The sequence below is a fragment of the Vulpes vulpes genome, chromosome 5 (genome assembly GCF_048418805.1).
Source record: "Vulpes vulpes isolate BD-2025 chromosome 5, VulVul3, whole genome shotgun sequence".
NCBI lineage: Eukaryota > Metazoa > Chordata > Mammalia > Carnivora > Canidae > Vulpes > Vulpes vulpes.
This window is the reverse complement of record NC_132784.1, coordinates 84,855,844-84,880,609: the sequence shown is the minus strand read 5'-3', so window position 1 is coordinate 84,880,609 and position 24,766 is coordinate 84,855,844. Positions and strand designations below refer to the sequence as shown.

Genomic DNA, 24,766 nt, shown 5'->3' with positions numbered 1-24,766 from the left:
CAGCCGCGGCGGGGCCCGCCTGGGTCAAGCCCCCCAGGGGCAGCCCCCGCCACTGGTAGACGAGGCCTGGCCTTCCCAGACTTGCTCGGTGGTTGCCAAGCTCGGCAGACGGGCTGCCAGTCCAGGAAATGTCTGGCCCTTCCAGCTGAGGGTGGCAAGCAGATCCCAGGGGACACTGGCTGAGGTAAGACCGCCCGATCCTGGAGCAGAGGCAACAGGAAAAGAGACACGGAGGCAGGAAGAGGCGGCCCAGAGAGCATGAGGGCAGGACGCACGAAGAGCCAGGGGACCGCGCCTGCCGCACAGCATGGGGACGGGATGACGTGCACAACACGCTGTTTATTGAATCTATTTTGGAAACAGGCAACATGGGAAGGCTTTTGGGCTGTGAGCTCACTCAGAGCTCGGAGCCGAGATCGCTTCCTGGCATTAAAACGCAGCTGCCAGGAGATCCCCGCTGCATCCCATAAAGGTTGGAGAAGAGGTGGTCGCAGACGCCAAAGCCATCGCCCTCACAAATGGCCCCGATGGCTCACCGGCCCCTAAACATCCCACAGAATTTTCCGAGCAGGGTCTGAGATGCCCGCTGTGCACTATCAGGACGGGCGTCCAGGTGAAGCTGTAAAGTGGCTAACGGCCATCAGCAGGTGAGGACACGGGCTGGGGCTGGCGCTCCTGCACTCGGCCTGAGCGCTCACGCGTTTAACCGACGACCGCTGTCCTGCTCGGGGCCAGCCAGTGTAGGGACAAGGCATGCACATCTGTCGTCGTGAATGTTGTGAACTGAGAAAGGCAACCCGAGCGTGGCTAACGCCTTGGCCCAGACCCCCAGACACTAGTCCCAAGTGCTAAGTGTCACCGGTGAGGACAGACACCATCGGGCAAACGGATCGTCACATCGGTCAGTCCGTGGACTTTGTCCAACACCCACACAGGGATCATTTTTGTTGGACCTTCTCAGAGGGTCTCCTTCAGACATCTCTCTTCCCCACGCTCTCCGGAGAAGAAAAACGAGACAACTCTTTCAACAAACTTTCCGAATTACAAGCCCTCCAGAGCACGACCCCGGTCACATTCCAGATCTTCACCCAGAAGGGATATGCCATCAAGGCTTAGATAGACCTCGAAGGCCTCTTCCCCTGCTGGCAGCTCAGTGTCCCGGTCCCCTCCTGGCCCCCTCCTGCCATATTGGAAGCCACATGGCCTCACGTCTCCGGCATGTCATTAACAGTTTCCAAAGACCAGCGGGGTGGGACCCCCAGAAGGTACCAGAGGCATTCAGGAAAGCTTTTTTTTTTTTTTTTCTGGAGCTGCTGTCAGCGGGGCCAAGAGGCAAACAGAAAGAGAACAGGGGTTCCAGGTGGATAAGAAGCCGGGACCCAGAGAGGGCAGTGTCAAGGACGCAGCGCAGCACCAAAGCCCGCTGCCCCGGACAGCATTTTGAGAGCTCGGATGTGAGAAACTCCAGGCACTTCTGGGCACTTCTGTAATCACAGGCAATGAACATTTCTCCAAAAAAATGGCCTGCCCACATCACCCCCATCTTGCCCTAAGACGTTCCACTTGCTAGGCCCCTCTACTCTTGAGGCAAACTGAGGCTTCCTACTTCCGTGCTACAGGCCACGATGCTCACAAGGGGAGGCCAATCTGGATTCCGGTCCAGCTGCGTCCAGTGCTCTGCGGCTGATGAGCCCCAGCCACCCCAGCTCCCCTGCACCCTGAACCACTTGCAGGCTCCTCTCCTGGGCGGGCAGGGGCGGGGGTTGTTCAGGTTCAACTTTGAAGAAGACACACCTCCCCCCTGGAAATGAGCAGTGCAAGATCCTATGTGCAAATATTTGCAAACAAAAAAATTTTTTTTGAAACAATGCACATTTTAAAAATTCAAGTCAAATCCAGGAACAGACTAACTGGTTGGCATCAGCTGGTCCCACACCCATGACAGGAAAACAACCAGTTTCTGAAAAGAGAGAGCAATGAAGGCACCAGCTACTCCACCGGGGGGGTTTGTTACCCGAGCTTGGGAGGAGGCCGGAGAGGGGAGCTTCTCCAGCCGTGTGGCCCTCCGGGGCCAAAGGCTAGGGGCAGCATGTAGGATCCAGATACAGGTGAGGATGACCCTCACCCACCAGAGGGACCACTCTTCCCAGTAGTTCTGAGACTACAACAAGGAAGGTGCCCTCTCGGAGTCGTGCTAGGCAGGGGCTGCCGCCTGCTTTCCCTCAGCGCAGGACAGGGGCCTGAGAAGCCGAGGCCCCGCTTTTCACTGGGAGCCTGCACCACGGGGACCTAAAGGGGGACTCCAGGCACCAGCACATCCCTGCTGTCGTCATGCCAGGGGACGGGAGCAGCATCGGACGCCTCTGGGGGGAGAGCCCAGAGAGGAGGCTCTGGAGTCGGGCAAGCAGAGAGTGAGCAGCAGGCAGCTGGGTCTGGGCCTGCGTGGCTGCAAAGACGTGGTCACAGTCAGGAAAATGGAGAGGTCCACGAGCGGGGTCCCCCCAGGCCACCGGGGCCCAGCCTGTGCACGGCAGATCCCCAGGCAGGCAGAGGCAGCGGCACCCCCGGGAGGGGCCCTTCAGGAGCCCCGGGGACGGGAGCCGTGTTCACACGGGTGGCCAGGCCACCGCAGGGAACCCGGAGGTGGGCACTCAGCTCAGGGAAGCACAGTTAAGCTCAGTGTCCTCCTGGCTGTCCCCGGTCACCTGCTCCAGCTGGTCAGGGCTGTCGGTGATGTTGGGCTCACTGGAGCACTGTCGGTGGGGCGGGGAGAAGCTGGGCGGCAGGAGCAGGCACTTGTCGTCGCCGCCGGGCTCCTCGCCCAGGCCCGGGTGCATCCTGGTGGCCATGGCCAGCAGCTGGATGTCCGAGGGGGCGTTGGCCACCGTGTGCCGCCGGACGCTGCCACACTTCTCCAGGTAGGCCTCGCCTTCCTGCTCCGTCAGCGGCGTCAGCGCCGTCTCGGGGGGCAGCCGGCTGGTGGCCGCAGTCGGGGAGGCGTAGCTCAGGACGGCAACCTTGGGCCGCACCCTCGAGTGGCGTCGGGCTGCAAGAGAAAAACCCGCACAGCCTGTCACTGGGAGGGAGGGCATCTCCCCTTTCCCAGCTGCGCCCGAGCTTCACTGCATTTGCCCTAAATTCCCTTTTAACCAGTCTCCTCCAGGGCCTGGGCACTGGCTGAGCAGCTCGGAAAGAAGCCTCGGGGATGCCTGGGGGGCTCAGCAGCTGAGCAGCTGCCTTCCGCCCAGGCCACGACCCCGAGGTCCCGGGATCAAGTCCCACATCGGGCTCCCTGCATGGAGCCTGCTTCTCCCTCTGCCTGTGTCTCTGCCTCTCTCTCCATGTCTCCCATGAATAAGTAAATAAGATCTTTAAAAAACCCCAAAGAAGCCCTCTGGCTCCGTGCAGCCAGACCTGGCCCCCCTGGCAACCGCGGGTGAGGTGGAGCTCAGCGGGTGAGCTTCTCCCTGGGAGCCTATGTCCAGCTTAACCGAGGGGACCTCAGCTGTGGAAGCGAGGGCAGGGGGGCGTCCCCCCAAATCACCCTGACCGGGCCCGCCACGCTCCCCCCACCAGGTCCAGGGCTGAGGCCTGCGTTCTGTTCGAGGCACACTCGACTCCCGGCAGCCGCTGGCACCATCAAGGAGCAGGCCAGGCTGCAGGGGGCCCCGCGGAGGCAGACACCAAGAGGAGGGCCGGACACGAGTCCTTGCAGAGCCGCTGCTTGAGCTCTCCCCGCATTCCAGAACGTACGCTAAGGCTCGACATGCACTCGTCTTTTGCCTCCTCCTAAAAACTGAGCTTAACTCACCGTATGTTCTTAGCTCCTACTTGAGGAAATGGGAGTGTCGGGGGGTGGGTGGGGAGAGTGGCTAATAATCTACCTGCGTGCACACAGCGAGGATGCAGTACGGCTGGGGGTTAGGTGAGCGGACCTGGCTCTGCCTAAGTGGCCACACGAAGCACACCTTACTAGGACAGGTGAGCGTCTCCAGGGAAGGACAGGCAAGTGCACAGGGTACACGGGCAGGAGAAGGCACATCCACGTGTCAGGGACGAGGTACACTGAGCCCCATTACTCCTGGGAGGGGAAGGGACAGCACTCTGAGCTGTGGGAGCAGCGGGAGTCAGGTGCTGAGCCAGGTGCTGAGCCACGTGCTGAACCAGGTGCACCGTCAGGCCACAGACACAGCACGGTGGGAACATGGTAGATGTGAAACAGGGGAGACGCATACGCGCCAGCGGGATGGCCCTTGGTCACAGGAGGGCCCTTGAAGCCAGACGGAACCACCTGTGGTCAGACAAGCCATGGGGGCCCGGGGCGGTGGGGGGGGGGGTGTTCCAGGGGGCTGTGCTGGGTTGGGGCCTGAGGGGCGGGGGGCGAGGAAAGCCAGGACCACGCCAGGCCTACATCCCCTCCGTCTCAGGGAGGTGAGGGCCCACGCCCCTCTAGAGGCAGCCCGCCTCGGCTCCCTCACAGGCCCTGCGCCCAGATCAGGGGCTGGAGGAAGGGCCCCTGTGGGGCAGGCCAGGGTGGAGGGCTGAGGAACCAGGGGGCTCCTTCAGCCTCTGTCTTCCTATCAGTGCAGGCTCTCCCAGCCTTCCAGCCGCTCCCATGGCTCCCGTGTCCCTGAGACATGGGAAGACCCCCCAAGGGACACACTGCGTGTGAGCAGGTGCTGCGGCACGCCGCCATGGGGAGCAAGGTGGGGAGGGGGCCCTGCACACCGACGGGACCACAGCAGTGACCACGGGGAAGCAGACAGTGCTGCTCCGGGACCGTCCCTGGGGACACGCGTCCACTCCGCGTTGGTTTACTCGGCTCTTCCCGCGGATCGCGGGGCCCACGCGCCGTCCCCACTTCCAGAGCCCCGGGAGTCGCAGAGAGACCTGCCGTGTGCGTCCACAAGGTGCTCGCGGCTCCTGTCACTGACACCCATGTGCGTCCTCACACGTGCACACGCACTAGGACGGGAGGCTGAAATCCTTAGCCTTAGGGCTGAGTCACCAAGTCGGGGGCCGTGAGCCCCAAGGGAGCCATCTGGTGGGTAACGATAATCATGTCTCAACCCCAAAGAAAAATACGTGGAGTTTTCCTGGGTGTTCCCACCCACTTCCTCACTGCTGAGCCCCCAGCTGTGTCTGAAACACCAGGATCCCCTCACCATCCCCGTCGTTCAGAGGAGGAAGGCCGAGGCCCAGCGCCACGCCTGAAGCCCCTGAACGCAGCGCCCAGACTGGCCCCACGGCCCCACAGCAGCCCCACAGCCCCACAGCAGCCCCACGGCCCCACAGCAGCCCCACAGCCCCACAGCAGCCCCACGGCCCCACAGCAGCCCCACGGACCCACAGCAGCCCCATGGCCCCACGGCAGCCCCACAGCCCCACGGCCCCACAGCCCGGCTGCTGCCCTCCGACACCTGGAACAGCAAATGCAGCCCCAGGGGGCTCGGCACACACAGGCTGGAGCTAGGTGGGCAGCCCTTCTCTTTGGGGAGGAATGAACAGGAGACAGGAGGGCAAGGAGCAACCACGGAGGAAGACCCCACGCCACGCGTCAGCCGAGTTCTCCCGAAGCATGGTGCTCATGCCCTTGACATCCCTATGCGTCCCCCCCGCGGTTTTACAATATCCGTGTGTTACCCTTAGGACCACAGGAGTCGGTAACGGAGACAGAAGCACCAGAAGGGCCCGGAGAAGCAGGGATCCCATTAAAGAGCCATCCTTCAAACAACACCCTTGGAAGAGCTCGGTGGTCCCCGGCTTGCTGTTAGAAGCAAGCGGGGGGCGGGGGGAGCACACACGGCGCCTCTGATTTCCCAGGGCCCCACCGGGGTCGAATGAGCTAGGCGCCCTTGGCCCAGAAGCCCGCGGTCCTTGGGGGTGTGACAGGCAGCAAAGACGAGAGGCCCCCTACAGCGGCTGCTGAGAGCTGGAGCCACAGTGAGGGGCGGCCGCCAGCAAGTGGGGGCCCCAGGACACCTGCCCCCTCCCCTTCCACTGACCCTCTGACCTGCAACGTGTGAAACACGGCGCTCGCTGCTGAGAGGGAGAAACGGGGACCAGACACAGCGCCTGCCACGGGGGCCTGAGCCCAGCTCGCACACATACGTGCCTGGGGGGCCGGGGTCTCGGGGGCCGTCCTTAACTGAGTGCTCACGAGCGCTCGCCCCGGATCAACAAGGGAGGTGCTTCATTGACACCTTCGTCGCCTGGCCATTTTGCAGGAAAGGGACCTGAAGTCAAGATGCTACATGACTTGGCAGCCAGTCGGTGAGGGACTTGGGACCTGAGGCCCCTGGGAGGCCTGCACACAAGTCACTGTTAGAACAAGGTCCTCCAGCATGGGGTCACCGAATCACTGGAGTGCACCCCTGAAGCTAACACAACACTGCATGCTACCTCGGGTGGAACCAAAAAAAAAAAAAAAAAAACGAAAAAATTTAAGGTCAGGGCAGAGGTCAAGACAGGAGCTCCCTGGGGAGCCCGGAGGCCGAGAAGTCATGAAGAGGAGTCATTTCGGACGCACTGGCTCCAGGGTGACAGACAGACGGGACCCGGACACTCAGTCACTCAGCAGAGACCTACGCTGGGGCCTCGGATGCCAGGCGCTCCCCGCCCTCAACCAGCGGACGGTCTAAGGGGGAGACGGCAAGTACTCGGGCTTGACGACGCAGACCGGCAAGGCCCAGGATGTGGTCTGGGGCCCCGGGGGGTGCGGCACCCACAGTTTCTCATCCGGAACTCCCCAGAGGCCAGGGCACCCTCTGGCTGGGGCCCGAACACGGGGCGCCTCCGCCCCCTCCATGCTCAGCCCTCTCGCTCAGGCCGCACCGCGGAAGCCCGGCCCTTGTGGTCCCAAGGCCCCGCGGGCCCCCGCCTGCCTCCCAATGGCCGATGCCTGCTGATGACTCACGGGACAGGCCCAGGACTCCTTCTGAATGTTTTGGTTCCCAAGCCTGGGTGTGGCCGCAGCAGAGACCACAGGGACCGCCGGGCTGTGCCGAGTCCCCTGGGCAGACGGCACTTCCTTGACAAGCTCCCACCAGGCTCCAGAGTCGGCCTCAGACAAGCCCGTCAGCTGTGTCCCCAGTGGGTTGGGCCACACGCTGGGCCTGGCGCGGAGACAGCTGCCCACGCTGCTGCTGCCTGCCGTCCTCCCCGGGCAGGGAAGGCCAGGCCCTGCCGCTCACAGGAGGAGGGCTCCCTCCCAGACACTGACCCTGGGGCCCCCGGGGGGCTCAGGGGCTGAGCATCTGCCCTGGGCCCAGGGCATGACCTCGGGGTCCTGGGATCAAGTCCCACATCGGGCTCCTCGCACGGAGCCTGCTTCTCCCTCTGCCTGTGTCTCTGCCTCTCTCTCTGTCTCTCATGAATAAATAAATAAAATCTTAAAAACGAGAGAGAGAGAGAGAGAGAGAGACCAAGCAGTGGGCACCCCCTGGGGGCTGGAATGGGTCCTGTCCTTGCAGTGGGGCCCTTTGAGCCGAGGGAGGAGCCACGTCCTCCTCCTCCTGCCTTTCACACGGGGTGGGGCCCGGGGCCTCTACTCCTCGGGGCTCGTGGGCGCCCCACTGAGCTCCGGCACTCAGCCCCCACGCCGGGGCCAGCGACAGCAGCTCCTTTCAAAGCCCCAGAGAAGCCCACAGGCTGGCCGCAGCAGGCACCCTGGCCTCCGCGCATCCCGTGCCGCGTGGGCGCCTCGCCCAGCCCTCAGCGCCCACTTGTCACCAGCAGGAGTCCGTGCCTGGAGCCGCGGTGCAGGAAGACTGTGGGCGGCCAGGGCCTGCGTGCGGGACAAACAGCGAGCTGGGTGTCCTGAGCCTTGGCTCCAGGGGCCCCGCGGGCAGCCAGGGCAGCAGCTTGGAAACTGCTAACTAGAAAGGTGGGGTGTAGGCCTGGCCTCTGAAAATGCCTTTTTTTAAAAAAAAAAAAAAAAAGCTTTCACTCTTCCTCCAGACCTCCTGCAGGCAGGGCGGAGGTTACAGTCTCCATGTCACGGAGGCAAAGACTGAGGCCCAGAGAGCCCTCACTTGCTCTGGCACAGGCGTGTCCACAACGGGAAGGGGCTGGGGGTGCGACGTCTGGCCCGGGCCCCTGCTGGGCTAAGGAATGAGGGGGAAGGACCAGCAGTAAAGCCACAGTCACCTTCTAGGAGCGGCCAGGAGGGGCAGGCTGGGGGTGCAGGACAGACAGCCTGAGGCTCTGAAGTCCCAGCTCCGACAGCCGCGTGACCTCAACCCTCATTTGCCTCACCTGCAGGACAGGACAGCGGGGCCCACTCTGTGGTACTCAGCCTGCCCAGCTTTGTGCCCAAGACGTCACCTGTGGCCTGAGCCCTCCCTTGCCACCAGCCACCTGGGGACTCGGAAGGTCCTTCGGTTCCTCCGATGCTCCGACCTCCTATTCAGTGCTCCCCCGACCCCACGGGGCCCCCCCTTCGCTTGGGGTAGCCGAGTGAACAGGGAAGGCAGACAAACTCAAATTCACCCTACAGGGCCCTCCTCAGGTATCACCTCCCCTGGGGAGCCTCCCCTGATTTCCCAGGCCAGGCCCTGTGGCTGACATACGTCCCCAGCTCAGAGTGCTTGTCCCCTAACAAGGAATTGTTTGTGACCTGTTGTTTATGACTTTCTCACGGGACCGTGGGCACCACAGGGCAGGGATGGGGCGGCTGTGGGCATGGGTGTAGCTGCTGCCCCTCACCTCACAGGGTTCCTGGGGGAGGGTCTCCGTACCCATCTGCTAAATAATAATAAAACAATCAGGGCACCCGGGTGGCTCAGTGGTGGAGCATCTGCCCTCAGGTCGTGATCCCAGGGTCCTGGGATCGAGCCCCCGTCGGGTTCCCTGCTCAGCGGCAAGCCTGCTTCCCCTTTCCCTCTCCCTCTGTGCTCTCTCTCTCTCTCTCTCAAATAAATAAAATCTTTAAAAAAAAAAAAAAAAAGTTCTTTTCTTTTCCCCTACGCCTCCTGAGACTGCAGCCCAGATGCAAGGACTGTCCTTGGTGTCTAAGAAAACCTCACACATCTTCCTTGGCTTTGTGATTTGGCAAAGGTATGCACCCCTGTGATTTTAACTAGAAAGCCATAGGTGGCTCCTCTCAGAGCAAGTACCCCCCCCAAAAGACTTCCAAATCTACCCCTCCCTGGCCCTCGGCCTGGCCGACCGCCAAATCCCTGCCGTGGTCCCGTGCACCTGCCTGTGCCCTGACGTCCGCCTGGGGCCTCCCGCCACAAGCCTGGCGAGCTGTGAGCGGATGGGCTGAGCCGGAGCCCAGGGGTGGGCTCCAGGGAGGGCACGGCAACGTGCCCCCTGCCCCCCGACGGCCTCGGAGGCAGGGGACAGTGCTCCTTCAGCTGGCGTTGTTACTCTGGCTCATGCCACCCCCAGCTGGGATGAGGGCATGAGCAGGGGTCGGAGGGAGGGAAGGCAGCCCAGACGTGGAGTGGCTGCGGCTAAGCGGGCCCGCCTGCTGCTCCTGCAGGAGTGGTGCCCACGAGGGGCAGGAACCTCGCTGGGGGCTGTTCCCCTGGCCTTGTCTTTGAAGCTGAGCTACAAGGTCATTAAAGCAAGGGGGGGGGGCGGGCAATAGAGTCTAATCCCAGGGACCCCCTTTCCGCCTCTGCACTTCTGTACAGGTGCCGGTCACCCCCGCCTTGGGGTACGACCACCGGCCAACCATCTAGTAGGTAGCTTTCTGAGTGACTACTATGTGCCAACCACAGTCAAAGTTGCTGGAAATTGGGAAATTCCTACATTTTTTTCTTTTTCTTTTTTTTTAAGGATTTTATTTTATTCATTCCTGAGAGAGGCAGAGACACAGGCAGAGGGAGAAGCAGGTTCCTGGTGGAACCTCAATCCCGGGACCCCGGGGTCACGCCCTGAGCCAAAGGCAGACGCTCAAGCACTGAGCCCCCCAGGCATCCCAGTTCCTGCATTTTGGGGGCTTTAAAGAGTGACTGATACCTCTTATGATAAGTCTGTTCTCTGGCTATTTCTGCATCTGGTCTGTGGCCGCACTGAGACAAGGGACAGATCAGATCACCTCTAGATTCTCCAGGGTGCCAAGCACCTTTATATAAAGGCCTCACCGCCGCCGCCGGGATGCTGAGCTCTGCAGGACCTCCGACGAGGAGGAGGTCCCACGGGGCTCAGCAGCTCCATTTCATCGGGCTGCGCGCAAAACAAGTCGGCTTCACATTTCAAGCTCCCTTCCAGGGAAAATCCATCACGGGTGGGTTCTCCACTCGAGCGCGCATGGGGCGTGCAGAAGGCACGGTTTCCGGTCTCACGTACGGGGAGCACTTACATCGCAGGCCCACAGGAAAAGATCAAAGCCAGAGATCTCAGATGCGGACGAGACAAGCGATACCACAGAGGCGCAGTATCTGCCCCTGGAGGAGGATCATCAGGCAAGGAGGCGACTGGCACACAGGCCAGCGGGAAACGTGGGTGATCAACACGCACAGGCTGGCGCGGGCCCTCGTCAGAAGCCGAGCGCTGGCTACCCCAAGCAGGCTCGGGAGAGCACGGCGGGCAGCATGATCACCGAGGCCCCTTACCCGACGTGTATGTGGGACCCGAGACACCGCGGTCCTCGCTGATGCCCAGGAAAGGTGACACCACTTGCTTCACCAGTTCCTCCAGCTGCAGATAACCCTCGCTCGGGCCTGTGGGCTCGTGAACGCTCTGCAAACAAACACCCAAGAGACAGAAGTCAGTCGAGAGCTGCCCGGGCCAGCTGGTACCGAGGCAGCACACCCTGCCCGCCCTGGTACCACGTGCGAAGCAAGCAGCATCCTCGTGGCCACAATGCAGGAATGTGAGGCCCGAGGCCCCGGTCGCTTGCCACGGGTCACAGTGACCGGCTTCTCCCACTGGGCCCCACCGACGTGGGGCAGGTGGGACCGTCCCCACACCAGCTCCAGGGCTGGTCCCAGCCACTGTCCTAATGGCTGCTGCACACTTGGCACGCAGGCGCTTTGCACAAGCGTGTCACGTGCACCAGAGCACAGAGGCCTCTCAACAACCCAAGGAGTCGGGGGGCCCTCAGCATCTGCCTTCTACAGATGAGAGCATGAAGACCCAGAGAGCTCAAGGAACCTGCCCGGCAAAGCTCAGCTGGGCAAGTGGCAAAGCCCCAGGCCTGGAAGGCAGGCAGGCTGTCTGGGCCCTGAGCTCACCTTCCCGCCACTTGTTAAGGAGGCTAGAAGAGAAAAGGGGGCAGAAAATGGGAAAGATCCAGAAGCGTGGGAGAAAGGGAGGGTCCCTGAGGAGCTAGACACCCACTTAGCACCGAGATGAAGAGTCAGCTCAAAGGCCCGGCACAACAGGCGTGCTCAGGGCTAAGTCTGAGCAGACACCCACTGACGCAAATGACAACGGCCAAAACCAAAAAGGAGACCAGAGGCGCCCAAGGCTCTCCAGAAGCCCAGCGGGCTCCTGTGACACCCAGTTTCTCCCCGGAAAGGGCGCGAAGCCTTGCTCTGTGCAGAGGGGCTGCAGGGGAGCACAGGGAAAAGCCTCTGTGGAGCTGTGCTCAGCCCAACACCATCGATGCCCCCACCAAATTCTCAAATGGGAATAGGGGTCCCATCACCTTCACTTAAAAAGTTAACACTCCCCACCGTGCTAGTGTTTTTCCGGGACTGAAGGAAAAGACGATGGGGGAGGTGGGGGGTGGTGAAGCGGGAAGGGCCCATCCCACGGGGTGGGGATGGCTGCGTGAGGTGCAGGCTCCCGGGCGCACAGGCTGCGACTTGTCCCATGCGGGCTCCGTCCTGCGGGGACAGGAGGGCTGGGGGCGCTGGGAAGGAGGGGGCTTGGCCTAAGGCAACGCAAAGGAGCCCTGGGAAGGGGACTTCTTCGGGGGAAGAGGACGCAGGGTCGGGGCCGGGATGGGGTCAGAGCGGAGGAGATGCAGGACCAACCACAGTGGGCCTCAGGCGTGGCGCCGCCGTGACAGCTGCCTGGCACTGCAAGGGGACGGGGGTCGGTGGAGGGGGTTACCGGCCACGTGTTTGCAAGGCCCAGGGCAAAATGAAAACGTGGGTGGGGTCCCTTGTTCAAAAATGATTAAGCATTTCAAACAGCGATGGGAGAGAATGAACCAAGCACGGGACCCTGGGTGATGGCACAGGGGCCCCCTCCGGAGTCATCATTCCAGAATGATCTCAGGGCCTGCGCGCACCTGCTGGGAGGAGCCAGATTCTACAACGGTCAAGATCTCTGGCTCCGGCTCAGCCTGGGGGCAGCAGCGCACAACCCAGAGCAGGGAACTCGAGCCCCTTGCACGTGGCCACCCATCCCACGGGGTGGGACCCACAGGGCCGGCCTTGACCTGCCGCTTCTCAGCAGAGGGGACACGGGGACAAAGCCTTGTGTGGCCAGCGTGGCCGGGGCCTCCGGGGACTCTGGGGGGCTGGGGAAGAGCGGAGGCCAGAGTCCAGGTTCGGCGGTTCTCCTACGATCCCGGGGACCCCACGGAGAGCAACAGGGGCCGCGGGCCGGGCTGGCCGGAGGAGGCATCTCCTGGGCTGCAGGCTGACCCCAGGGGCTTCGGGGAGCTGGTGGCAGCCTCCTGATAGGCTGCCGGGCTGCCCAATGTGGGAGCGCAGGGGCGGGGGGCTCCATTCGCAGAGAGACAGGCCGTCGTGGTCTCCTCTCAGCACATGGGGGCCCTCACCCCCGTTCTCCCTCCAAAAGAACAAAACCAAACAGCAGCAGCAACAAAGGAACCACCTGTCATCCCTACAATATCGTACGTGGAAATGGGGGGGGACGCCCCACGTCTTTCTGCAGTCTTCCCATCTGAACCCCAGCAGGGTCATCTGCTAGACTCCTTCCTCGGGATGCAAGCTCTACTCTGTGCTTCTCAGGCACCAGCCACACACATGCTTTCCGAACCCCCTCCTTCTCCTTCTCACCAGAAACCCCCACCCCCACCCCCCCCACCACCCCGAGCTGACTTTCCAGCCATTTCAGTGCACCCCCACCCTGTAGGGTAACGCTTGCTCCTCTCTGGCCTCAGGAAAGGGGGACAACGCCCAGAAGGGCGGGCCAGCTTAGAGGGCCCCAGGAGAACAGCAGCTGGGGGAGGGCAACACCGAGGCCCCAGGAGGGCGGCAGGGTCACCGCCAGCCTGACCCGGGACGAAATCCGCCGCCCTGGGGAACAGCTCAGCCATGATGCTGCGGCATCTGAACTCGTTACAGAGGTAGAGGCTCAGCAGCCACCTTTGGGGGTGTCCCTGGGCCACACCTCTGTTTCTTGGGAACTGTGCACCCCCGTCCATGGACTGGGCTCACCGAGGCCACGTTTATGGTACCGGACCCAAGGGCATGGCTGACTGGCAAAGGAGAGTCTGCAGCCGGAGCCAGACCCAGCCAATTCCTCCCCCCGAGTACACAGCCCCGAATCCTACCACCCCTTGCTGAGGGGCCTTGGACAAACACACACACTTCCCGGGTTTCCATTTTCGCATCCGGAAAGTGGGGTTGACAACAGTATCTACCCCGTCAAGCCGTCATTTGGATGATCTGATTCAGGAAACAGCACACCAAGTCCTGGCCCCGCCTGCACCCAGCACACAGCCGGGCACCTTAGCGTTAGCTCGTGTCCGTGCTGTTGGTTCCGAACGGGGATTAGGAGGCGACCACCTGGGTCACCTCCTGGTGGAAACACGTGAGCTGTGCGTGCGATGTCACATTCGGTCAAGTGCAGACCAAAGCAATGAATGAGGTCTGCAGAGGGAGGGAGGGAGGGAGGGAGGGAGGGAGACACCAGGTCCAAGTGACACCGGCAGGCCAGGAGGGGTGGTGTCCGAGAGAGACAAAGAGGACCAGTAAGTGGCAGCAGGCTGGCAGCCTGGGGGCCTGACACAGTCTCGCTTCTGGCTGTCGTGTCTCGGGGATGCCCACCTGCCCCGGGGAACCTTCCGGTGAGTCCCTGGTTGCCTTGAGCTAAGCTGCAGTGAGCTCTTGTCACCTGTGGCTCGTGGCTGGCGGGCGAGGAGGCAGGGTGTTGGCTCCCAGGACAAGCCCCTGCTACATTGGCCCGCCGAGCCCACCGTTGGGATCCTGGCATGGAACACAGGCCCAGGGGCCTCATGGGTGCCCAGCGGACGCACAGCAAACCAACATGCCAGCTAAGGAACACGAATGGCCACACTGAACGACTACCTACGAGCGCGGCTAAGGTGCCCAGGTTGTGCCCCACCCCCACTGCCCCGCGGGGTCTCTCCCTCCCCTGGGCCGGCGGCCACGGCTCCGGTGGGGCCTTCACACACCTGCAGGATGAGCAACATCTGGACGATGGACGAGGGCGGCTGGGACTGGGCCAGCAGCAGCGAGTCACCCAGCTTCACCTTCAGCAGGACCAGGTCGCGGAAGCCCAGCAGGGATATCTGGCGGATGGTCAGTTCCTGGCCCTGGAGAGAAGACAGGGGGCAGGGCTAGGAGGTGAGAGCCTGCTGGGAGCGCCGCCAACCACGCGGGGCCCAGGACAAGCAGTGGGTACAGGAGGCCAGGATGGGACAGGACAAGGTGTCCGCAGAACTTGGGGTGGGGGCCAGGGGGGTGGTGCTGCCAGAGTCGAAGATGGGGCCCCGTCCTTCCCAGTGAAAGCTTCATTTGAGAGAAGGTGGGACTCCATCTGCCCAAGCGACTCAAGATGACACTTAAATGGAGGCTGACATGGGGGTTGGGGGGGGCGGGAAGGAGGAAGACAGTGGAAGATGGGGGGAAACAGAGAAATGATCACCCCACACACAATTTCAAGGCTGCTCCCTCCTCTGTCTGTTCAATGCGTGAGCACCTACTGCATGCCGGGCAGAGGATGAAAACACAGGCACGGGTCCGACCCCGTAGGGTGTGGGCAGAGGACGAAAAGAACCAAGAATCCCAAGAGCTGCCCATGCGAGGCGTGACCCGGCGACCTCAGATGGAAGTCACGCACCTAACCCCCACCCCTCGAGACAGGTGGTGTCCCGAGACCCGCTCCACCGACACGCACCCCAAGCCCAGAGTTACGGCACCCTCCCCCGGGTCGAGCTGGATCTCCAACCTCAACCGTTCGATTTCAGAACTCCCCCAAAGTTTCCCACAGCAGACAGAGAAAGGGGGGATCCCCTTCCCCGACCCTCCTGTGCATGTATACGCTCAGCCCACACCGGAAACGGGCCGCCCTCAGGGTGAAGGCACCTGCCAAATGGGATGCCAAGGCTCAGGCGAGCTCTGCGTTTCCCACACGTCCTCAGGGTTTCACAGAAACACAGGCAGGAGCAGTTTTGCCATCCCGCATCTCCCCCTCCCCGCCTGCCCCCTCCCCAGTCCCCAGAATTGCACACAACGACCACCGCCACCCATTGCCAGTGCCTTCCAGGCCCGCATCAACCCCCTTCCCCACCCACCTGGCCCTTTACCCCGTTTCTATGTCGGGGCCCACATGCCAGCACTGGGCACTGACCTCTGACCTCGTGGGCAGAGGGGCCCTCTCTTCACGTCCCGGGTCCCCCCTTTCGCTTTTTAAGGTAGGACGAGGAAGGCAAGCTCCCCGCACATGTGAACACTGTAGGTACTCCGACATGCACGTGGCCAGGAGGTAGCAGGTCTCACGCGGCCACCTGCACACAGGGGGCCTCTAAGAAGCACAGAGCTGGATGGGCAGATGCCCCGGCGTGTTACCACCGGTAGTGAGAGGCCCTAACTCCGGGCCTGCATCAGCAGCAGCACCCAGGAAACCACATGTGTGCGAGGAGGACGGCGGGCAGGGGCAGGATCAACCATCACCAGAGCTTACGAGCCTTCAAGAGAAGCAGGACGGGTGACATCCTCGGGCTCCCGCCCGGACACGTGCCCACGAGGGCCCTCCTGGGCCATGCCCATGTAGATGCCACACTCCTGTTCCAGACCCACCGGGACACCCCGCCCCTTGGAATTCCCGGCCCACAGCTTCCTAAGAGAGAGACCTAAGAGAGACCCCTCCGCTAGGGATGCCAAATAAACCATTGAATGTGAATAATTTTTTGGCAGAAGTATGTTCCAGATACTGCATTATTCATCATTCACCTCAAATTCCAATTTAATGCGGCATCCTATAATTTAATTTGCTAAATCTGGCAATCTGACCTCCCATGTCTGCTTCTTCTTGGGCCCCGGCGCTGGCCTACGAGTGGCCGTTACAGGGAGGGGAGACATTTGCAGGTACAGGAGCTGAACCGTCCGCATGAATGCTGCAGACCAGCTCATGGGGGCACGGAAAGGAGCTGAGGATGGGAGGATGAGAGCGGCGGGCCGCAGGCCAGAGCTTCTACTGGGGCGGTTAGGGGGCAGGCCAGAAATGGGAAATGGACTCTGTAGGCAGAAGCTCTGAGCTTCTAGATGTTGGTATAGATTTAAAAGAATTCCAAGCTGCCACAAAACACCGCTCAGAGCGAACAAAGCATGTGGGCCCTCGTGTCTGGCACACGCCATTGCTAAGGGCCCCACACCCGCACTCCAACAAAGCTGATCCACTCGCGCCTTCACCCCGGGGGCGGGTGGTGTGGACATGAGACACCTATGAATGTGCATCTCGGAGACGAGTATCTGTGGGCCAACCTGCCTTCGGGGGTGTCCACCCCGGCCTGGCGGCGACCGGCCCTGCTATTAGCCTCTGCAGGAGGGTGGAAGGAAATGAACTCAAGTGTGAGAATGAGCTCAGGTCACAGAAGGCGGACACTAAAGGGAGGCTGCTCATTTTTTATTTTTTTCACTTGAAACTGCACATTCTGCAGACGGAACGGAGCCATCCACAGAGCGCTGAGCTCGCTCGCCCGAGCCCACCTCCTGATGGAGCCCGGCGCTCTTTCCGCTCCACCACGTGGCTTCTGGGCTCCGAGGAACCCCTTACAGACGGCAAGGGGCCATGACCCACTTCCCACAATTTGGGACCAAAGGAGCCTTGCTTTACATTTGGGCTTCCAAAAAAGGGAGGGAGGGGGAAGGAAAAGAGGAAAGATGCAGGAAAGAAAAAAAAAAAAGCCTCCCTGCCCCATCTTCTCTACTTTCTGGAAAGCTGGGAGAAGCAAACCACTCCAAGAATACACAGCCACACTCTGAACCCGGAGGGCGACGGGAGCCTGCAAATTGCTGGTTGTGCAGGCCACTCTCGCCCTGCTTGAGGCCCGATGCTAAACATAAACCAGAGAGCCGTCCACAGAGCCCTGGCGCCCACCGGCCTGCCTCTCCCCGGGCCCCCAGGAGGCCCCGGCAGGCGACGGGGAGCCGAGGCCGGCGCGAGGTCATTCCTCAGTGAGACTGACCTGAACTGGGTAAAATATGGCCTGCAGGGTGGGGAGGGTCTCAGTGAAGAAGTGGTCCCACACTTCCGCCAGAACCTCAATGCGACTTTCACCTACACGAGGGCGAGAAGACGGGAGGGGAGAAAGAGAGAAAAGAATTTGTCATTACTTGGCGGGAGAGGTTGGGGCAGTCCCGTGTCACGTGCAGCACGGGGACGGGGACGCGAGGGAGGCTCATCGCCTGCATTCGCTCTGCGGGGCGTTACTACACGCCGACGTGGGATCGGGTGGGAAGGCTACCGAAAACAGGCAAAGGCGCCTTCTCTCCCCCCGCAATCCAGAAAGGGAGGTCTGGACATCCCATGACAAGTGGGAGCGGTTGCGACCTCCCCGGGCGCAAGTACTTATCTACAGGACGTTTCATGAGCCAACATCATGACCTCATTTCACAGGCTCAGCGAGGCCAGGCGTCTAGAGGGCAGGGCCGGGATTCCAGAACCCGCGCTCCTGACCAGTTTAATCTGGGAGGATCGTAGGCACAGTTATTTTCTGTTTTGATTTTCTAATCACGGCGACACTGTTGTTTTTTTGTTTCTTTTTTGTTTTTACCCTGGATTTGAGCTGTCAGTACAGGAGCAGGGGGTTGGGGAAGGAGAGCCTAGAAACTGTCACTTGCGCCCACTGGTTTGCAATAGCCAGAGGCGGAGGGTGGGGTGGGGGGTGGGGAACATAGGACCCATGTCCCGGCGCTGTGCCTCCTGTCACCCCCGGGGCCCAGAAGGCCAACCGTGGTCAGGCGCCCGTCCCAGGCTGCGGGTACACAGGTCAGCCAACGCCACCCGAAGGCTGTGCCAGGGACTCGGCACCTGCAGGAAGGCGGGCAGCGGCAGAGAGGGGCCCGAACACAGCTGCTGCTTAATGACCTAGATGACAGAGCTGCCTGAGCACCGTCGTGCGTGGCTGAGGCGGAGAAACTGGGTCAGCCAGCGTGAGACAGCGAGAGGCGCTTGGCCAAACACTGCCAGGCCCGCCGAACGGATCTTGGGAAGGGTCGCTTAGCGTCCTCTGCCTATTAATTTAATGGACAATAAAAGCAGTGGCTGGGGCAGCCCGGGTGGCTCAGCGGTTTAGCAACGCCTTTGGCCCAGGGCCTGAACCTGGGGACGCGGGATCGAGTCCCACGTCAGGCTCCCTGCATGGGGCCTGCTTCTCCCTCTGCCTGTGTCTCTGCGTCTCTCTCTCTGTGTGTCTCTTATGAATAAATAAATAAAATCTTAAAAAAAAAAAAAAAAAAAGCAGTGGCTGGAGAGAGAGATCAGAGTGAGGGCAGGACAAGCCGCACCCAGGGCTGAGGACGTGCGGACTCTGAAAGGTCAGAGGGCCACGCACACCCCCAGCGCCCACTCATTTCCCTCACAGGGAGCGGGTCACACTTGCTTGGAGTCCCTTACCTGTGGATTTTGTCTCAGCCCCTCAGGCTCACCGTGCTCCTCTGCACGACGGGGCCTTTGCACGTGCTGCTCCCTTGGCCTAGACTGTTCCTCCCCTCGCTCTGCTTGCCCAACATCCGCCTGTCCTCCTCCTCTTAGCTCCAGCACAGCTTCTACAGCCAACCCCCCTCCCCCAGACTGTATTCTTGGCAGCTGTTGCGATTACGGTTTTGTATTTGATGATTTGATTAATGTCTGCCGCCAGCGCTGGTTGTGAGCCCCACGAGGGCCCGGGATCCTACGATGGCTGCGGTCACCACCATGTCCCCAGCACCCAGCAAAGCCCCTGGTGCACCATTGACAGTCAGTCAGGGTCTGAACAAACAAATCTTTTCCGACGTAGGCTACGCTAGTCTGCTGCAGGGAGGAGTCAGGGAGGTCAGAAGGAACGTGTGGGACGTCGGCTCATCCTGGTATCCCCAAACCAAGGTGACCCAGCCCCGGGAGGAAGGGCCCTTCCAGCTTCTCCACTGGTTGATGGCCTGCGTCCTAGGCCTTCCAGGAGGAAGGCAAGCAGAGGCCTCCCCGACATGGAAGGAGGGGGTGAGAACCCTGTGGCTCCGCGTGGGTGCCTCCGTACTGCAACGCTGGCTGGCACACAAGGGCACCCCCAGCCCGGCGGCAGGAAGGCACCACCCCCGCCCCCCACCCGGGAACCTGGGCCCAACTGCCGGCTTCAAACTGCATGAGGGTAATGCAAGTTTTGGAAAGTGTTCAGACAAGAACATCAGACGGGCACCGGCTAACGAAACAGGCTAGCCCCGGGGACGACAGCGTCACAGGGAGGGGACGTCAGCTTCAGAAACAGCCCGTAAGGACTCAGCTCCCGGCGAAGATGAAGGGCGGCCAGATGGAAGGTTCTAGATGACCCCACCACAGAAACCGTCCTGTAAACGTGCATGGGAGCTCAGATCACCGCACGTATATAGAAGGGGAAGAAGAAACCCCCTCCGGTCACAGTCACTAAAGCTCTAGGGGTTATGAGTGGAAGTAACAGGCCAGGTCCTGCCCACAAGAGGGTGACACGCGTGTCAGAGCTGCCCGGGCTCTTCCTGCGGCCTCCCCGTCAGGCGGGCACACGTACGCAAACCATCAGCTTCATAAAGCAAGGTCTGGTCAGCGATGGGGTGGAGCCCATCAGCTGTGTCCCACCTGCATTTTACGGCAAGAGAATCTGTTTGGCCCAGTACAATCTTGCTTGGAAATGTAGTACATCCCTACAGAAGTGGAGACGTCCTGCCCGAGGTCAGGAGGGGCCTCAGAGGCTCCCGCACAGGCCCCGTGCCCCCTGGGTGTGCAGAGGTGCCGCTCAGGCCCCAGGACGGGAGCGGACCCAGAAGAACACGGGGCCGGTGCCCCGCCAGCCTGCTTTGGGGCAGACGCACAGGACCCTGGATGACCTTTGCCTACGCCGCGCGGCTCAGCTCTCCACTCCTGAGCTTTCACTCAAAACATGTTTACGTCGACTGTCACTTGAAAGAGAGGCACTGAGCTTCCCCTTGAAAGCACTTCAATCTCCCGTTTTGCTCAGTATCTCCATCCTGAAGCTGGTTTTCCACATTTCCAGGAGCACATCCTAACCCCCCCCGCCCCCACCCAGACAACTCACGGGCAAATAACGTGGCCACAGACTGTGCTCCTCTCCCCCCTGCCCCCGCCCCAGTGAGGCAGTCGACCTCCGTGCTTGTGGACCTGCCTGACCCCAAAACGCGGAAGGGGCACCTACTTCTGGTCAAAGCCAGGCGCTGAAAGCTAAGGCCTTGCGGGGCACCTGGGCGGCTCAGTCGGTTGAGCGTCGAACTCTTGATTTCAGCTCAGGTCATGATTTCAGGGCCGTGAGGTCAAGCCCTGCGTCGGGCTCCACGATGGGTGTGGAGTCTGCTTAGGATTCTCTCTCTCCCCCTCCCTCTGCCCCCACAGGTGCACACGTGCATGCTCACTCTCTCTCAAAAAAAATAAAAATAAAAATAAACCAGGCCTTGGGCTAGTGAGCATTTAGGCTGGAAAAATCTGAAAACAGTTGTATTGAAGGAAAACAAGGCTACAGGCTCAGTCAGCTCTCAAATATACAGAGGCTAATTCCTAGCCTCTATCCTTCCAAAGGTCTGCTGAGCACTTGCCGTGTGCTAGGCAATGGACCCTTCCAGCATCAGTTCTCATTTGTCTCCTATTTCGTCTTTCTAGGAGATGCTACACCAGATAAGAGTCTCTTTCCCAGGGAATGGGGGCAAAAACCCCAAAAAACCAAAAAGAAACCCCATGCTGTCCTGCCTGCAATGCCTGCATCTAGTAATAAACCTGCCCTACAGATAGAAGTCTCCAGGCTAGAGTAGGATTAAAAAAAAATAAAAAGAGGGAACCAGTCTGTGGAGCAGATAATGGTGCTATGCCGATTACGCTCCTTATCCTCCCTGGCCCCATTTGATCATTTTAAAAATGCTTAAAAAAAAAACAAAAAAACAAAACAAAACAAAACAAAAAAACAAGGCTCAAAGAAACTAGAAACTTGCTCAAGAAACAGGTGGTCAGCTAAGATCGGGATCCACCACCTTGGTGGCAGCTTGGCAGTCACAGGGTTGGCGGATCCTTGCCCTCGTCCCCTCGCCCGTCCACATTCAGCACCTTTTTATCCTATCCCACGGGCTCTAAAACCTTTGAAGCCCAGGAAATCTCCCTCTGCCTGTCCAATCAGCAGGTACCTGCTTAGGATAATGTCCCCCAAGTGGGCAGGGGCCTCCTGTCATATAGGACCTCAAGAAAGATGCAAAAAAAAAAAAAGAAAGAAAAAAAAAGGCAATTGCAAACAGCCCAGAGCAGACCAGAGAGCAGAGCACGGCATTCATCCCTCCACAGCTCACCTCCTGCGAGAGGCCTCGATGAGGTCTCTGAGAAGACCCCCCCAGGTCCCCCCGACTTCTCAAAGTGCAGATCCAACTTGTGCTGCCACGAGTGGCCAACTCCAAGCTGAGGGCGGCCACCCAGCTGGTGGAGACACAGGCAGGGGAGCACCCCCCCATGAGTCCCCCACTTTTGGGGAGAAGGTTTCCCGCTGTCCAAACGTCCGAGGCCAAGCCCCAGGGCCTGCTATCCGAGGGGGGCCTTGTACTTGCCTTCGCACAGCTTAATCTTCTCCTCCACAAACAACAGGCCTTTTGCAAGAAGCTGATTCTGTCAAGAGAGAACAAAGAAGACAAGGGTTGGGCTACTCGAGACCGACAAGACCTCTTCCCCATCTAGTGGGTGAGGGCACGGGGTTCTGGGCACTTGGGGGCTAGTCATGCCTCCAGGCTTGGGGAGCCTTTTGTCCTCTCGGAAGAAGGACAGAGGGAGAAGTCGGTGAGACATCCCATGGCAAAGAGGGGGACAAGAACCAAAGCCCACCGCAGCCCCATCCCTCCATGCAGGAAGGAGGCACCATGCCCCATGCCTGGCTGACTCCTCCGGCCGGCCTCTCTCTAGCTGACACCCCAAGTCCTTCAAGCCCTTAATCTAAACCCAGGAAAGGGACCGCTGAGGTAACGGGAAATTACGCAGAGAGAATACTTTTATTAAAAGATAGATTTAGGGTTTCTCACACTAACATGAAAGAGACTATGTGCAAAACTCTATGCAGCCGGGGGTATGTGTCCATCAGTGAGCATGTGCATGGGAAGCTGTGGAAAGGGCATAGGAGGTCAAGCCCTTTTGCAATTGCACCGAACAACTGCGGAGTGTGCTGCATATGTCAGAGGGTTTATCTCCTCCATTTCACCTAATTCCAACCTTCCCAATAGTCTGGTTACAGATGGTCAGGGAAGACACTGCCTCAGGACAAGGGGCACATCCTCCTGGCGCCAGGAGCCCTGCTCTCTCCACTCTACTTCACTGCCTTCCAGCGAGTTTTCCCACCCAGACCCCTCCCTCCCCTTGAAGGGCCAGAGCTGGTCCCATAAGTGGTGCGGCCCCTCCACAGGTCACAGAAGCCCCGAGAGCAAGGATGCGCTGCTGCCTCTCCAGCTCACCTCATGTTATCAGACCGTCAAAGGTGTTTGCTTATGGGGTAAGAGGCCCACGGTGATACGTATCCTACAAAACACCCAGTGCATTTCTTACTATTCTCCTTTATAAAGCCCTAAAACCCTGTTGCAATGAGGACAAGAGCATGCATAGCAGAGAGGCAAAAAAACTTGGATATCAGACGGGTTCAAGTCCCTGCTCGGCCACATTCTAGCTGTGTGATCTTGGCCTTACTCTCCCTGATTCTTGAGTTCCTTATCTATAAAATGGTACCATACCAGCAACATCATAAAGTTCGTGTAAGAATCAGTCATTATAAATACACACACACACACACACACACACACACACACACACACACACACAGTTTTTGGTGTCCTTGGTGCTCCCCGGTAATAGGCAATGATGATCATAGTTGCTCTTTCCATCTATCTTCACAAATAGAGTAGGAGGTAGAGAGGGTCTGTAACAAATGGGCCTACATCAAGTCACCTAAAATATTTTATCAGAGGGACTATCGTATTTCTGGGACTCACACATATAAACCAAAGTTCACGGGTCCTATTAAAATTCACAAGACATGACCTAACTTCAAAAAGCAGTTGGCCACTGTTTCGTCTCAAGATGGAACCCCAAACCCAAGTTAGAGTGACGTCTTAGAGAACACCAAGTCTGTCGAAGGACAAAAGAAAAAAAATCAATTGCTTCACAGAGAACTATGGAAGGAACAGGCAATCAAGGGGAAACCTCAACTGTGTTCTCTACCTTCCAGCTGAGACAACGAATCCCAGGAGCTTCTGGGTCCAACAGCAAGAAAGCACCACGGCACCCAACGCAGACCATCGGAAGCCAGGCTTTGTGATAGGAAAGGGTTACCGAGGCGCTTCCAGATGGCAATGACTCCACCTGCATGTCTCTGAGCACCTGGGGTCTCAAGTCCCTGCATGGGGCCCTCTCACCCAGGCAGGGAGCTGCTCAGGGCACCCCTGGGCGCTCCGTGTGGAGGCTCCCAATGCCATGACTCTCTGTCGCCACCTCTAATGCCCGCGTGGATGTCCCAGGCTTCTTCCAAAACGGCTTCCCAGCCCTCCGAAAGCTCACATTCCCACGATGCACGGGCGGATGGGGTCAAGCCTCCCTCTTAAGGCAGCCTGGGTGCCTGTTCCATCTCTGCGGTTCCACGGTGTGGGGGTGGAGGAGAACGGGAGGCACCGCGACAGAGACTTACAAAAGCCTCGTCCAGGTTACAGGATGAGTTAACCAAAGAAATGAATAACCTGTGCAGTAGGTCCTTAGGGGTGAGGATCATTTCTTACGTTGGTGCCCGTGCCTCTGAGAAAGTGCCCCAAACACAGCAGATGCTAATGAGCATTTGCTGAGTATAGGTACTGTCTGGGTGCTAAAGAGCATTTTGAACTTTTAAGAAATCAAGATTAAGAGACAGGATATGTAGTAGAGGGGAGAAGGGGATGCGGGACGCCTAAATTCGTTGACGTTTCTTCATTTGGTAAAAATCGCTTGGTCTGTATCTTAAGGGATAAACTTTAAAAGATGGCCCAGGTTCTCCTTCCTTCTCTCTCCTAGATCTTCCCCCTTTAAGGAGACGCTTGGGGAAAAAAAGAAAAAAAAAAAACACTTTTTTTTTTTCCTTTACAAGGAAAAGAAATGACTTGCGTATTATGGAGAAATGGAAAAGAAATTCTTTTTTTAAATTCTCATGATACCCAGCACGGCAATTCTGTAACATAGACCAAAACAAGAGCAACAAAAGCTAGGGCTTAGGGGGGGATTTAAGGGGCATCTAGTCCTCCCGCCAATCTCCCCAGCCCTATGGTCAAAATCCACTGGTCAAGCACCGTGTCGATGGTATCTGGGTGGACTCCTCTTCCAGGAACCTAAAGCACCTTTCTAAAGCATCTTGCAAATTTTTCTATCCCTAGGCATTTGTAGATTTTACTCTTATTTTACAGTCGAAGAACTGGTTTCTGAATTTTAT

General features: G+C 59.5%; 1 protein-coding gene across 3 annotated transcripts in view; it reads right to left on the bottom strand.

Annotated features, from left to right (window-relative positions):
* Positions 1–319: 319 nt before the first annotated feature.
* Positions 320–24,766, bottom strand: part of PRR5L (proline rich 5 like) — a 145,310-nt gene continuing 120,863 nt past the window's right edge. For all 3 annotated transcript variants that reach the window (XM_026012912.2, XM_072759143.1, XM_072759144.1), the window contains 5 exons: positions 21,885–21,942; positions 17,306–17,397; positions 14,291–14,431; positions 10,566–10,692; positions 320–3,046 (listed from right to left, as the gene is read on the bottom strand). In XM_026012912.2, coding sequence (XP_025868697.1) covers positions 2,652–3,046; positions 10,566–10,692; positions 14,291–14,431; positions 17,306–17,397; positions 21,885–21,942 — 813 coding nt within the window. In that variant the 3' untranslated portion in view covers positions 320–2,651. The remainder of the gene's footprint in view (positions 3,047–10,565; positions 10,693–14,290; positions 14,432–17,305; positions 17,398–21,884; positions 21,943–24,766) is intronic.